Source organism: Rhinoderma darwinii, chromosome 1 (genome assembly GCF_050947455.1).
Source record: "Rhinoderma darwinii isolate aRhiDar2 chromosome 1, aRhiDar2.hap1, whole genome shotgun sequence".
NCBI lineage: Eukaryota > Metazoa > Chordata > Amphibia > Anura > Rhinodermatidae > Rhinoderma > Rhinoderma darwinii.
Window position 1 is genome coordinate 480,980,532 of NC_134687.1, and position 16,656 is coordinate 480,997,187.

The window sequence follows — 16,656 nt, forward strand, 5'->3', positions numbered from 1 at the left end:
GATGTGTGTCTCTGCAGACAGCCAGATTATCACTCCTGTTCTCTTCTTAGTACCACTCATGTAATCGTTGCACTAGCTGCTTGTGTCTCGGTCTGCTTGGTTTATGTAACATTTTTATAATCTGCTTCACCACTATTGCTCTATAGCCTGCGACGTCTCTTCATTTCTCTCCATGTAGACTTTGCCCTATGCGGTCTAATGTTTGCTGCAAGTATTTCTCAATAATAACTCAAAAGCTGCATGTAAGGGCTAATGCTGGAATGTCATGTTAAAGGTACAAATGCATTTTTTTGCTGAAAAAAAATAAAAAAAATAAAAAAATGCAACAACTTTGCCGTGATTTCATGAAAATAGCTATAACAAAAGCAGACAGACACAAGCAGCTACTACTAAAGTTACAAAAAAAAAAAAAGGAGGAAAAAGAAAGACAAACAGGCTGCTAGTGAGAGATATGTCACCCCAGTGCTGGATTCTGAGCTACACTGCTCATTGTTGCTGCAGCTTCTATATACAGTATTTGTAATAGATATAGGAGAGCAGGGCTCCAACCAGTAGCTCAGAGGAAACTGAGAAATAGAGATAGAGCCTGCATAGGCGAAAACTGCTGAATAATACCATATAGAGGTCATATAATAGGCAGAAATAGTGTTATTTCTCATGTACACACTACAGCTTGTTCTGAAAAAAAATTCGCCTGAAAACGTAGGTACGCTTTAAATTGACTATTTAAAGTTAGTATTTAATTAGACATGAATGGTTGATTAAAACCTACTGCGGCTTTACCGATGGAAAGTTTTTCATGAATGAAAGTAATATTAGGGTATCAAGTTAATTATACCTATAAAGAAACATAAGATTAAATGTATGCAAATTGGGCCTTTAAATAATAAGACAGACTTAAATACTTCTATTTAAAACCAATTTATACATAAAGAATACTTAACCCCTTCATGTCCACAGAATGTATAGTCACATCCCAATAGTACATACACCTGGTACAAAGACAATAATATCATGCCGCCTGTGATCTGTATATACAGAAATGTACTGAAGAAACAGACCACAGACACCTTTGATATGGAAAACATATATATTTTACCTATGCTAGTGGTTACCTAAAGTTAAAAAAAGTTGCACTTTCAGTCAGAAATCTAAAGTACTTCAATAATTGTCAGATCCCTGATATTCAGTTTGCAAGCGGATCTAGTTTGACTTTTCTCCTGTAACCATGTGCCTCCCAGTATACACGCTGGACGCGAGGTCTGACTCCCGGATGCTGTTGTTTTCACTAGGTCTCATGTATCGGCATAGCTATATTCCTGTACTGCTCTGCAAAAATATATATTTTTTATTTCTATTTTACCCAATCCCCCAATATAAAACGTCTAAAATTAGGTATCCTATAAAGACTCTGTGCCACATAAATGTACCCAAAAAAATAAAAAAAAATGATTCACCCTTAGAACGAGTCATTACAAAAGATGACATTTTGTCAATGGCCCTGTTCACAATAGGTTAGTAAAATTACATTAGACATCTCATAAAAGGAACAGCCACTTAACTGTATCATGTACACCAAATCGAGTTTCGTGTTTGCTTACCTGAAATTATATCCGGGAGAAACATTGTGATCTAATTCTCTATTGTCCAAACGTCGAAATGAGTACTTTGGAACGCAGTATGTATATTTCTTGTCCAGATCACAGTTCCAACTAATCTGAATTCCCATAACTCCACCCTTCAAAAACAACACATTGTAAATCCAGTACAGAGTGCTTTATAAACAAACTTGGGGAGTTGCTTTCATTTTTATTTTTCTAAACTCCCTTTTTATTAATTTTCAGAAATGGCACACGAGGCAGGACAATGGCAAGTTAAAGATTAACACATTTTTATTTTAAACCTTTTGCTGTGTTTTTGGGGGATTTACACACAGTGTGGAAAAAAGTCTGCTTGTATCTCAAATGAAATCCTCTGCAAATTTCCTCAACACACCCTAAAAGCTTTTTTTCACCTCATATGAATGGTGATAACAAATTTCCTAATAAAATTCTTACACATAAGGACCTATTATTAGACGGAGCGATTCTTGTATAATAGTTTGAATTTAAGAGATCATGGCCATGTGTAACAGGGTGCAACGATCGAATGATAAATAGTTGGGTTTACGTGGATCAGCCACATCCCATCGTCTAATCAAAAATCTTCCAGTCGTTAGCAGTTCAGAGAGGAGGTGTGGGCGGGCGAGCGAGCAACGATCACAGTAACGGCTGAACAGCGAAAATCTTTAGCAATCATGGCCACGTGAAATAGACCATCTTTTGAACGTAAACAACTCTCTAAATTATCACTCGTTGCTCGGTCATGAAAGAATATCTGCCCGTCTAATAGGACCCTAAGTGAGTATTTTCCATGCATTGCATACATTTACTCCGTTCATGCTGTAGGCAACTTCTTTGAGCAAGAAATGCTGTTGCTGCTTTTCATCTGTGCTGCAGTTATTTTTTTCTTCATATCATTATCTAAACAGCACAGCACTTACTGCTCTGTATGTGAATACATGCTATAAGAAGCCAGAGGAAACTGCTCTGCATGTGATGAGCAACCAAGTTTCCTTACTTATCACATTCAGAGCAACAGGTCATGTGTCCCTGGCAGTTTGTTTGCATAGAAGTTCCTGCAATTGTGTTGTCAGATTGTAGAAGACTTCAAAGTGATCAATGCCGGGAGAGAAGAAAAGTAGAGCAGAAACAGTGTCTAGTTGGACTGCACTAGGGAACAAACAGGGCTTTTAATGGAGAATTACTAACAATACAAAAGAGGCGGTGATTTCACTGCAAATACTTCATGTAAAACGGAGATATAGATATATATATATATATATATATATCAGAAAAAGAATGGCGACAGCACACTGCGACACTAATGCCACCTAAACCACTAAATATAAATAAATATGCACTAAAGCTAAATCTACTTATAATAGGGAGGTTCTTAGTGCACATTTTGATCAAAAAGTGTTTGCCCACCTGCCACGACAAGGCGACCTCTGTAAGGTGGGAACCTACGCTGCACATACACCCAGAACTGGGACTAAGCCTACATATATACCTGGGGATGGTAGGATCCAGCATTGAACTAATTATTTTTGTTTTGTTGTGTTTATGTGATCCATATATGTGGGGTTAGTGACTGCCTCCATTTTTGTTCTTGCACTCCTCCCATTCTGCCCTGGGTGATTTTAATCAGTTCAATGCTGGATCCTACCATCCCCAGGTATATATGTAGGCTTAGTCCCAGTTCTGGGTGTATGTGCAGCGTAGTTTCCCACCTTACAGAAGTCGCCTTGTCGTGGCAGGTGGGCAAACACTTTTTGATCAAAATGTGCACTAAGAAACTCCCTATTATAAGTAGATTTAGCTTTAGTGCATATTTATTTATATTTAGTGGTTTAGGTGGCATTAGAGTCGCAGTGTGCTGTCGCCATTCTTTTTCTGCTGTATATTTGCAGTCACAGGTGTCCTGCACCTGCATACACATTTTATATGATTTAGTTGGAATGTGCTGTTCACATTTTTGTTGTGTTTGTTGTGTTTATGTGAGATATGTTGTGTTTATGTGAGATAAAATGCCTTATTGTTTTATGGTAGTATATTTCTTTAATTTTTGTTATTATAAAGCATTGTTTTCAAAGCTTAGAAAACAACACTATCTGTACATACCAATAGAGCCATGATCTGAAAAGATTCTCCGGCCTCCTCCACTAAGCTTCCCAGACGAAATATAGGACAGAATGGATGATTCACCCGATCATACATACAGGTTTTCAGATATTCTGCACTGATATTTGGTAAAATGTTTCTCCTATAAAATAATAAAAAAAATAAAAAAAAAATGAATTACACAACCAACATTAGTCACGCTTTCAATCGGTTTAATAGAGCATGTTATGTGAAGTAGATCACAGCAAAACATTTTTGTATTGAGTCTGCTTATTTAGCATAAGACAACTACTTTAAACTGAGACCTGCTGCGGCGATGAGTCGGTCCGGCTTCCAAGATCCCCGGTAGACAGCTGACTTTACCAGGAGAAGACTCAACTGGCTATACAGCAGTTGCTGCAGGGGAAATGTAGTATTACACAGCTTCCATTGACATGAATAGCCAACCACGTAAGGCTCGAATTCGCCAGATCCGCCGCTTGTAAGCCACACTCTACTCTGGCTTATAGGACAGGATCTTGAGTGGGAACTCCCATCTAAGAGGTCCATATCCCCTAAAACAAACTTCTTAAGTATGCTTACTGTCATAATTTTGTTCTATTGCTTGCTGTATTAAGTACTTACTTGGAGAATTTGAATTTGGGGTACCAGATATTATTCTTTATAAGCACAGTGAAATTTTCAGCAGCCCCGAGAAATGCAGGCCTATAAGGGGAGCATTTATCAATTAATAACAAAACACGGAAACAAAAAACAAAACTGTGGGCTGCAATATAATGTTTAATTTCACAGGACTAAAAGAAGAAGTGTGAGTAGAGATTACTAATTTGGAAATTCATCTGGTTACACAATAAAATGAGATTAGCATATTTTGTGGTTTTTTTATTGTGGGTTTTCAGAACTTGTAAGGCTAGAGAACCTTCTAAGAGAGATGTATATACTTTTCTATGACAGACCGAAAATCCAGAATATCAGGTCCCAATTAAAGGAATTTTACGGCATTTTTTTGGTAAATCTTACCACTCACATGGGAACAGTTGTATCATTTTCCACTGGACACCACGCATCAACTTCACATGTCTTGACTGATTCATTATAGGGCACACATTTTCCAGTCTGTACTCCTATGTAACAATTTGAGTAAATTACAAATATATACAGTCAGGTCCAGAAGTATTTAGACAGGGACAAAACTTGGAGTTTAGCCTGTCTACACCACCACAACGAATTCGAAAAAAAAGCAATGAAGATGTGGCTGAAGTGTAGAATTTCAGCTCTAATTCAAGGGGATTAACAAAAATATTGCATTAAAGGGGTTGTCCCAGAATTGACAATCATCACCTGTACACAGTGAGGGGGAGCTTGAAAATAGCGGCAGTCGAACGTGAGTCCACCGCTCTATTTAACGCCTATGGGACGGATTAAAAAAAAAAAAAAAAACGCAGAGTGCTGTGCTTGGCTGTTTGTCATTTCTGTAGACTTTGAATGGAGCGACAGCGTGCAGCGTAAATAAATAATTAAAAAAAAAAAGCTGGCCAGTTCTGGAATACTTTGAACAGAAAAATAAAGATGAACTTTTACCTGAAAGATGGGAAGAGAATAGTATGGGGAAGGAAAGGAAGAGCTCATGATCTGAAGCATACCACATCATCGGTTATACATGGTGGAGGCAGTGCTATGGCATGGACATATATTGTGGCCTATGAAACTGGATGACTGGTGTTTATTGATGTGACTGTGGATAGCAGTAGTAGGATGAATTCTGAAGTGTATAGTGTGAGGGTATGTGCACACGTAGTGACCAAAAACGTCTGAAAATACAGAGCTGTTTTCAAGGGAAAACAGCCCCTGCTTTTCAGACGTTTTTTGAGCAACTCGCGTTTTTCGCTGCATTTTTCACTGCGTTTTTTACGTCCGTTTTTGGAGCTGTTTTCAATAGCGTCTATGAGAAAACAGCTCCAAAAACGTCCAAAGAAGTGCCCTGCACTTCTTTTGACGAGGCTGTATTTTTACGCGTCGTCGTTTGACAGCTGTCAAACGACAACACGTAAATGACAGGTCGTCTGCACAGTACGTCGGCAAACCCATTCAAATGAATGGGCAGATGTCTGCCGACGTATTGTAGCCTTATTTTCAGACGTAAAACGAGGCATAATACGCCTCGTTTACGTCTGAAAATAGGTCGTGTGAACCCAGCCTGAGACTTTCTGCTAAGAGTCAGTCAAATGCTGCAAAACGGATAGGACGGATGGAAAATTACCAAAAAAGTATTGCAAAAGCAATCCAAGAGCTTCTTCAGCCATAGGAATGGAATATGCTACAATGGCCGAGCCAGTCACCCGACAGTAACCTGATTCAGCATGATTTTCACTTACGGATGACAAAACTGAAAGCAGAAAGACACACAAACAATGAATAACTAGAGGTGGCTGCATAAAAGACGTGCAACTCAAGGGGGGAAACTCCACATTTGGTGATGTCCATGGGTTCCAGAACAGGCAGTCATTGACAGCAAAGAAAGAGTATCCAAGTTTTAAAAAATAATTCTATATTTCTAATTATGTTATTTTGTCCAATTACTTTTAAACCTGTGAAAATAGAGACTATATAAAAAAAAAAAGCTGGAAATCCTAAACTATTAATGCAATATTTTTGTTGAACCTGTTGAATTAAAGCTGAAAGTCTACACTTCAATCTCCTCTTCATTGCTTGGTTTAACAGCTGTTGTGCTGGTGTACAGGGGCTAAATTATGAAAGTTGTATCACTGTCCAAATACTCCTGGACCCCACTGTGTGTATGATACTAGGCAAAGCGAACTAGGAAATTCCCCAGGCACCCACTGTTAGATTTACAAAAATTTCTTCCATGCAAAACCTTTATAACCCTTTGCTTGGTTCATTTTCTCCCTTTTAACAAGTGTAGTTTTGGGCATTCATAATTGTCATTTCTTTTCGGTTACAAAACTAGCTATCCAGTTGAACTTAAAGGAAAGATCCAACTTTTTTTTTACTCTTGCAATGGACCTATAATGCAAAATTAAGCAATTCTGTGAATAGTCTTAGGCACAAACAATCTTTAGTTTTGAGTCTGCAGACCTATATGTTTCCATGGTAACAGACTACAATCAAGTCTGTGTATTCTGATTCTGCATTAATATTGTCACCCATCTGTCAGTTACATTTGGTTGGTTATCAGGAAGTAGCGAACTCTGAATTAGGGGCAGATGGATGTAAGTATGACTGTAAAATCTGGCTACACACAAGTTTGGTCGTAGTCTGCTACCATGTAGAAATACGGGACTGCAAAGAAGCTGTAGAAACAAAAAACTATAGTTTTTTAATGGAGACTATTTGCAAATGAAGCGTCATTTTTTTTTACATTTTAGATGCATTAAAATATAAAAAACATTGGTTGGGAAGATTGACCTTCCTTTTTAACATCACCCCTCCCCACTGCATTTGGGCAGCATGTTCAGGAAATGATGCAAGGTAAAATAAAGCAGGCTAATGCTTGGGCAAAGTGTTCTTTGCAATCTTAGATAAAGTCCCATGCCGTCAATTGTAGCTCTCTCCTGCTCATTCCCAGTAGCTTTGTATGTGGTAGTGAGCCACACAATAAATAAAGGCTGCAAAACTGCTTTTATTTATATTGTGAAATCTGGAGGAGGAGGAAACAGAAAAGCTGCATAGTTATGCAAAAGTTCTAACAGAGGGGAAAAAAAACAAAAGAAAAACACTATTCTGAAATCAGGTATATAAAATATTACTACATTCAGAAGGCATCAAATTCTAGCTATCCTAACTCTAGGATACAGTTTGGTGCTCTTAAAAGCTCTGTAAAGCTTTGAAAGGCAAACATTTTTTTTTGTCATAAACAGGTGTACCAGTGTGTTTTCTGTAACTTTGTAAAATTAGTTTCACCTTTTTTTTTATATACACCTGCTCTGTATTGTCTATACATGACAGCTGTATCTAGCACTATTCGCTAAATCAGACAGCCCTGCAGATCTGACGGCTTAAATAACAGCGGGTCCTGCGTGTCTGACATGCAGGATCCACCTGTAATTATCACATCTAAGTTATGAACTTAGATGTGATCATTTACAGGTGGATCCTGCATGTGGACCCGCTGTCACTAAAGCCAGCAGATCCGCGGGACTGACTGATTCAGCGAATAGTGCTAGATACAGCTGTCATGTATAGAGAATACAGAGCAGGTGTATCCAGAAAAAGTGAAACGAATATTTATAAAAAGTATTTACAAAGTTACGCAAAAGACACTGGTACACCTGTTCATTGAAAAAAAATGTTGCCTTTCAAGTGGTTTACAGAGCCTTTAACAAAAAAAAAACCACGACCACTCAGTCATCTGTGTATGTTTTTGCATACAAAGTTTAAATCCTCCAAGACTGATATTTAAAACATATAAAGCAAACACATTAATATGAGGTCATACCATTGCTGTGGGTTCCTACAAAACCCGGTGTACAGTTACGATTAGAAAAGCATACTGTGGAAGTGTCTGGTAACTGGGGGGACAAAAAAAAACAAAAAACAAAAACGACAAAATCAATGCATAGTGATGTGTATCAGTGCTCAAGTACAAGGAAAAGTTTGTGACGCTCACATTGGCACACAGTTTACATTGTCGCATCAGCTCATCCCATTCATTTGAGAACTTTAAAAAGGGGAATTATAGCTCAGAGAGTGAAGTCTCAGACATGCACAAGAGAAAGATGAATGCAGGGTAAAATGATACTGAAGGCAGAAGAGCAATCATACCTCACCACCTTGTCAATGCGGTTAGAAGTGTCAGGGATACGGACATGAGTGATCATTCTTACACTAAAGCTGGCCATACACATGCAATTGACAACACTTTCCCTGACTCTCCCATATGCTCAAAGGACCGAAGTAGTTAAAATTCAGTTTGTCCAACCTGTCGAAATTAGTGAGATCTGCTGTAAAAAAAATATAATCTGTAAAAGGATTATCTAGTTCAGAAATCCCATTTTCAAATACTCTATTTTAGGAGGGGGTGGGCAGTACAGGAGCCTCATCTATTAGCCAGAGGGGAAAGCAGCTACAAAGCCTCTTTAGATGACCCAGCACTCCCGTGCATTACACGAGGAGCCCAAGATATTTTAATAGATATTTTGTCATGTTTAATTTCTCCTGTGGTTGGGCTGATGAGGTCATGAACACTTTCTGCCAGGTTCTGCAGATTATAGATTATCGCTGGGGGTCCCAGCAGCAGGACACCCATCAGTTTATTTTCAGGGAACCCTAATAAAAATAGATTGTTAAAAGCAGACAACCCCTTTAACATAAGACCGTGATCTGTTCAGAAGAGTGGTCCAGGCAGCACTCAAATTTTAGATCCCTTTACGTACCCATGCAACATTTCAGCCCAAATGAGCCTTTAAGCTTGAGAAAGGCTCATTTCAGCTTAAACGTTGCTTGGGTCAATAAAGGACCTTTAGTTTGAGTGCTGCCTAGACCTCTTCTGTAGTAAGTATATGGGTCTCCTGGATCAAGTGCTGTGAGGCGTGCGCCATTAAGTTTTGTATTCATCATTCCTGTGCTGCAGAATTCCCTATCGAGAAATCTGGGGGATATTAGCTCACCTCTGGACAGTGGCCTTGTGTTTGATTTGGTGTCAGAATTAGATTAGTCATCACAAAGAAGGCATTTTCTTCCTGTATTAAATAAAACATTTCATTTACATGGATTTGCATAAACAGAACTACAATAAAAATTAAAAAAAAACCATCTCATGTACTCTAGAAAATACTCTTCCCACCAAACTACTTATTTGCAGACTAAGGGCTCAGGCTTCGTTCACATCTGCAATGTTTTTTTTAATAAAACAAACCAGCGGAATTCATATGGATTTGCATTAGTAATGCTTCCGTTGCTAATGGTTTCCGTTTGTCTCCGTTCTGTAAAGTTTCTGTCTTTTTGGTTGAATCAATACTGTGGTCGACTATGGGTTCCTCTAACTGGGTCTGTTCATGGGTTGTGTCAGACCTTTCTAACGCAGATGTGAACGAAGCCTCATTCATACTTGCATATTACAAGTCTAAAATGCATCTTTATTCTGCGGGTTGTTACATTTACAGGGATACCGGATATGTATTACTTTTTTTAATGGGGAAAAAAATTTGTTCATTTTTTATTTTTGTCTGCTACACTAGTGGACTTTAACCTATGATTGTAACTTTTTACAAATAATGCATTGACATACCTCTGTTTCCCAATGCATTATTAGTGTCTGACAGTGAAAATCGGTAAGGCACAGCTTAATAGGCATCAACAATTAGCAGTCATGGGGCCTGCAAAGGGGTATGCATAGGGAGTTACTGAATGGGCTCCATTTAACAAACAAGGAGGTACAAACGTAAGGCTATGTTCACACGGAGTATTTTGCCGAGTTTTTTTACGCGGAAACCGCGTCGCAAAACTCGGCAAAAACGGCCCGAGAACGCCTCCCATTGATTTCAATGGGAGGCGTCGGCGTCTTTTTCCCGCGAGCAGTAAAACTGCCTCGCGGGAAAAAGAAGCGACATGCCCTATCTTCGGGCGCTTCCGCCTCTGACCTCCCATTGACTTCAATGGGAGGCAGAGAAAGCGTATTTCGCGCTGTTTAATGCCCGCGGCGCTCAATGGCCGCGGGCGAAAAACGGCACGAAAATCACCGCGAAAATCGGCGTGCAGGGAGAGGAAAATCTGCCTCAAAGTTTCAAACGGAATTTTGAGGCAGATATTCCTCCCCCAAAATACTCCGTGTGAACATAGCCTTAGACTTGTTAATTTCACAAACCAGTTAATCCTCGGTCTCCGTTACAAGGGACAGAATAAGCCTGAAAGGGTGCATAAAAAGTCATACTATTCCCTCTTCTATTTCTACTAGGGGGCCGTGTATGGAAAGAGGAATAACCTGCACTATGATCATGTAATTGCCCCCCCAACACCCTTCCTCATATGCCACTCACACACTCACACGGAAATAAGTATTTGATCCCTTGCTGATTTTGTAAGTTTGCCCACTGTCAAAGTCATGAACAGTCTAGAATTTTTAGGCTAGGTTAATTTTACCAGTGAGAGATTATATATATATAAAAAAAAAAAAAAGAAAATCAGTCAAAATGATATATTTATTTGCATTGTGCACAGAGAAATAAGTATTTGATCCCCTACCAACCATTAAGAGTTCAGCCTCCTCCAGACCAGTTACACGCTCCAAATCAACTTGGTGCCTGCATTAAAGACAGCTGTCTTACATGGTCACCTGTATAAAAGACTCCTGTCCACAGACTCAATTAATCAGTCTGACTCTAACCTCTACAACATGGGCAAGACCAAAGAGCTTTCTAAGGATGTCAGGGACAGGATCATAGACCTGCACAAGGCTGGAATGGGCTACAAAACCATAAGTAAGACGCTGGGTGAGAAGGAGACAACTGTTGGTGCAGTAGTAAGAAAATGGAAGACATACAAAATGACTGTCAATCGACATCGATCTGGGGCTCCATGCAAAATCTCACCTCGTGGGGTATCCTTCATCCTGAGGAAGGTGAGAGCTCAGTGGAAAACTACATGGGGGGAACTTGTTAATGATCTCAAGGCAGCTGGGACCACAGTCACCAAGAAAACCATTGGTAACACATTACGCCGTAATGGATTAAAATCCTGCAGTGCCCGCAAGGTCCCCCTGCTCAAGAAGGCACAGGCCCGTCTGAAGTTTGCAAATGAACATCTGGATGATTCTGAGAGTGATTGGGAGAAGGTGCTGTGGTCAGATGAGACTAAAATTGAGCTCTTTGGCATTAACGCAACTCGCCGTGTTTGGAGGAAGAGAAATGCTGCCTATGACCCAAAGAACACCGTCCCCACTGTCAAGCATGGAGGTGGAAACATTAGGTTTTGGGGGTGTTTCTCTGCTAAGGGCACAGGACTACTTCACCGCATCAATGGGAGACTGGATGGAGCCATGTACCGTCAAATCCTGAGTGACAACCTCCTTCCCTCCACCAGGACATTAAAAATGGCTTGTGGCTGGGTCTTCCAGCACGACAATGACCCGAAACATACAGCCAAGGCAACAAAGGAGTGGCTCAAAAAGAAGCACATTAAGGTCATGGAGTGGCCTAGCCAGTCTCCAGACCTTAATCCCATCGAAAACTTATGGAGGGAGCTGAAGATCCGAGTTGCCAAGCGACAGCCTCGAAATCTTAATGATTTACAGATGATCTGCAAAGAGGAGTGGGCCAAAATTCCATCTAACATGTGTGCAAACCTCATCATCAACTACAAAAAACGTCTGACTGCTGTGCTTGCCAACAAGGGTTTTGCCACCAAGTATTAAGTCTTGTTTGCCAAAGGGATCAAATACTTATTTCTCTGTGCACAATGCAAATAAATATATATAATTTTGACAATGTGATTTTCTGTTTTTTTTTTTAAATATAATCTCTCTCTCACTGGTAAAATTAACCTAGCCTAAAAATTCTAGACTGTTCATGTCTGACAGTGGGCAAACTTACAAAATCCGCAAAGGGATCAAATACTTATTTCCTTCACTGTATATATAGGGTGCAAGATGGCATATTGAAGATGTGTGACATGGATAAGAGGGCCCAAATTGTATGGGGCCCAGATATTTGAAAAGGCCGCACTGATTGTAACGGTCAAAAAGCAGAACGGAAATCTGGCAAAAGAGTGCCAATGTAAGTTTGAACAAAACTTTAATGAGCAGTGATTTATTTACTTGAATCTAAGGTTTTAGCTGCATTTGTTTTTATTTTGGCTGGACGTACTAATAAGAAAAAAAATAAAACGTGCGCCCTGTTTTGAGGGTTAGGCCTTGTTCACAACCGTGTTGGAGGCTCCATTAGGGGCCTCCATCGCAGATCTGGCCAAGATTAGAAACAATACTCCAGCATGCTGCGCTATTGTAACCGGTAAAACCACAAACACCGCGACAGAAAGCAGTGAGTATAATGGTTTCTGTCAGCTGCCTGTGGCGTGTGTGAACCATTGCTACCGGTTTTCCTTTGTTCTGATCCTCCGATGAAGCGGTACAACTGAAAGCCCCGATGCAGGTTTGAACATAGATAAACACTGTCAGATTACACTACAGCCTTATTCACATTGGCATTTGGGGCTTCGTTAGGTACCTCCTTCGCACATCCGGCCGAGATTATGGGAAACAATAGCGCAGACACATGCAGAAGAAACTTTTACGGGACAGACAAAATAAGACTGTCCAAATGGCTACAGGCTGCCCTGAAAGATTATGTGCTCACATGCAGCTTCCAGGCCGCACGTTCTTCACGTGTGCTGTAGACCAGCTGTACGCCTATTTACACTAGGCATATTACCATCATTTTTCTGCAGTTTTTTTTTTAGCTTATATAACACTTGCTGTCAGTGCTGGAAATCTGTGAGCAGTACAAAGAGGTCCAGGAGCTCTACAGAACTTCTTGGCCCATTTTAATAGGGTACCGAAGGGGTTTCAGACATGATATGACAGAGTCTATGAGATCAGGAGACCAGTTGGCCTGAGAGCACAACTTACATACAAACACATGACAGGTGCTACCTTTTTACAATCTAGTTATTGAAAATGGTAGGGGCACACGTGGGATTTTTCTTAGTGATCACTTGATAACATACTAGTCCTTCTCAATGAATTAGAATATCAAAGAGTTTATTTATTTCAGTAATTTAATTCAAAAAGTGAAACTCATATTGTATAGATTCATTACACACAGAGTGATCTATTTCCAGCATTTTTTCTTTTAATGTTGAAGATTATGGCTAACCGTTAATGAAAACCCAAAATGGAGTCTCTCAGAAAAGTAGAATATTGGGTAAAAGTTCAAGATTGTAGAGTCATGGTGTCACTCTAATCAGCGAATCAACACAAAACACCTGCAAAGGTTTCCTAAGCCTTTAACTTCTTCACGATCGCCCACCGTCTTTTGAACGCAGGCGGTGCGGGTACCCAACGACGTTGTTTGGCGTCGATGTAGATCAGGCTGATGAGCGCTCATGTGAGCACTCATCCTCTAAGAAGGAGCTGGAACTAACAGCTCCTGATCTTAGAGAAGCCTGCTGAATACAGCTGGGGTCGGAAAACATTCAGACCCCAGCTGTGTATCCCTTTGATTGCCGCGGTCCGTGACATGACCAAAGGGAATTCCCCTCTTTGATCACATCACCGGGATTCTGGTGATGTGATCAAACACCGGGGAATTCCTCTGCAGTCAGACCTGGGGACCTACAAAGGACCCCAGGGCTGTCTGTTCCATTTGCCTGCTGTTCAGGCACACTATGTGCTGCCCTAACAGCAGCCTGTGTTATAAATAAAAAAGTTATAAATAAAAGTTATCCCTTAATGGGATTTAAAAAAAAAAAAGTCCCCCCCAAAAAAATACGTCATTATTATTTTTATTTTATTGCCCCTACACTAAATAAAAAAAAACTACACATATTCAGTATCTATACAACCGTAATAATCTGAAGAATTAAGCTAACAGGATATTTAGTGTAAGATGTGAACGGGATAAAAAAAGAAACAAGAAAAACAATGCAGAGAATCGCTTTATCCTATATTCATGCCGTTAAAAATGGTGTGGGAAAAAAAAAATACTATTTCTCTCGCATAAAACAATGCCTCATACAGCCACGTCAATGAAAAAATTAATAAGTTTTGGCTGCTGAAAGGCAAAAACAGAAAAATGTAGCTGTCATTAAGGTCTTTTCAGGCCCGGTCATTAAGGGGTTAAATGGCCCAATAGTCTGGTACAGTAGGCTACACAATCATGGGGAAGACTGCTGACTTGATAGTTGTCCATAAGACAGTAATTGACACCCTCCAGAAGGAGTAAACCACAAAAGGACGTTGCTAAAGAAGATGGCTGTTCAGAGTGCTGTATCCAAGATTAATGGAAAGTTGAGGAAGGAAAAAAAAAAAAAAAAAAAAAAAAAAAAAAGAAGAAGAGTGGTAGAAAAAGTTGCTCAAGCAACAGGGTTAACCGCAGCCTTGAAAGGATTGTCAAGAGAAGGCCATTCAAGAATCTGGGGGAAATTCACAGGGAGTGGACTGCGGCTGGAGTCAGTGCTTCAAGAGCCACCACACACAGACGTATCCAGGACATGGGCTACAACTGTCGCATTCCTTAAGACAACATCAGAAGCGTCGTACCTGGGCTAAGGAGAAAATAGACTGGTCTGTTGCTCAGTGGTCCAAAGTCCTCTTTTCAGATGAAAGTAAATTTTGCATTTCATTTGGAAATCCAGGTCCCAGAGTCTGGAGGAAGGGTGGAGAGGTACTCAAACAAGTTGCTTGCGGTCCATTGTGAAGTTTCCACAGTCAGTGATGGTTTGGGGAGCCATGTCATCTGCTGGTGTTAGTCCAGGAAATTTTAGAGCATTCCATGCTTCGCTCTGCTGACAACCTTTATATAGATGCAGATTTCATTTTCCAGCAGGACTTGGCACCTGCCCACACTGCCAAATGTACCAATACCTGGTTTAATAACCACAGTATCACTGTGCTTGATTGGCCAGCAAATTCGCCTGACATAAACCCCATAACAAATCTACGGGGTATTGTCAAGAGGAGGATGAGGGACACCAGACCCAACAATGCAGACGAGCTGAAGGCCGCTATCCAAGCAACCTGGGCTTCCATAAGGCTGGGTTCACACGACCATGTTACGTCCGTAATGTACGGAACGTATTTCGGCCGGAAGACCCGGACCGAACACAGTGCAGGGAGCCGGGCTCCTAGCATCATAGTGATGTACGACGCTAGGAGTCCCTGCCTCCGCGTGGAACTACTGTCATGATTAGGGTATGTGCACACACACTAATTACGACGCTAGGAGTCCCTGCCTCTCTGCAGGACAACTGTCCCGTACTGTAATCATGTTTTCAGTACGGGACAGTTGTCCTGCAGCGAGGCAGGGACTCCTAGCATCGTACATAAGTATGATGCTAGGAGCCCGGCTCCCTGCACTGTGTTCGGTCCGGTACTTGCGGCCGAAATACGTCCGTCAATTACGGACGTAATTAGTGTGTGTGCACATACCCGTACAGTACGGGACAGTTGTCCTGCAGCGAGGCAGGGACTCCTAGCATCGTACATCACTATGATGCTAGGAGCCCGGCTCCCTGCACTGTGTTCGGTCCGGGTCTTCCGGCCGAAATACGTTCTGTACATTACGGACGTAACATGGTCGTGTGAACCCAGCCTTACACCTCAGCAGTGCCACAGGCTGAACGCCTCCATGCCACGCTGCATTGATGCAGTAATTCATGCAAAAGGAGCCCCGACCAAGTATTGAGGGCATATACCGTACATACTTTCAGTAGGCCAACATTTCGGAATTCAAAATAACTTTTGAAATTGGGCTTATTTAATATTCTAATTTTCTGAGACACTAAATTCTGGGTTTTCATTAACTGTTAGCCATAATCATCAAAATTTAAAGAAAAAAATGCTGGAAATAGATCACTCTGTGTGTAATGAATCTACATAATATAAGAGTTTCACTTTTTGAATTGAATTACTGAAATTAATTAACTTTTTGATGATATTCTAATTCATTGAGAAGGACTAGTACATTGCATTCGGAAAGTCTTCAGATCCTTACCACATTTTGTTATGTTGAGGCCTTGTGCGTAAAATAAAAATTCACGTTTTTCCCCATCACTCTACACTCAATACCCCATAATGACAAAGTGAAAACAGAATATTAGTAATCTTTGCGAATCTATTGAAAAGGAAAAAGTAAAATATTGCATTGACATAATTATTCAGAACCTTTACTCAGTACTTAGTTGAAGCACAATTGGCAGCGATGACCGCCTCCAGTATTCTTGGGTATGATGCCATAAAGTTTGCACACATGGATTTGGGGAC

At 40.4% G+C, this 16,656-nt stretch overlaps 1 protein-coding gene across 1 annotated transcript in view; it reads right to left on the reverse strand.

The window, feature by feature from the left end:
- The window catches only part of P2RX4 (purinergic receptor P2X 4), a 64,884-nt gene that overhangs the window by 21,901 nt on the left and 26,327 nt on the right, over nucleotides 1–16,656 (reverse strand). The window contains exons 3-8 of the mRNA XM_075834487.1: nucleotides 9,350–9,421; nucleotides 8,179–8,251; nucleotides 4,750–4,846; nucleotides 4,347–4,427; nucleotides 3,723–3,864; nucleotides 1,602–1,738 (exon numbers count right to left, since the gene is read on the reverse strand). Of these exons, the coding sequence (XP_075690602.1) occupies nucleotides 1,602–1,738; nucleotides 3,723–3,864; nucleotides 4,347–4,427; nucleotides 4,750–4,846; nucleotides 8,179–8,251; nucleotides 9,350–9,421 (602 nt within the window). The remainder of the gene's footprint in view (nucleotides 1–1,601; nucleotides 1,739–3,722; nucleotides 3,865–4,346; nucleotides 4,428–4,749; nucleotides 4,847–8,178; nucleotides 8,252–9,349; nucleotides 9,422–16,656) is intronic.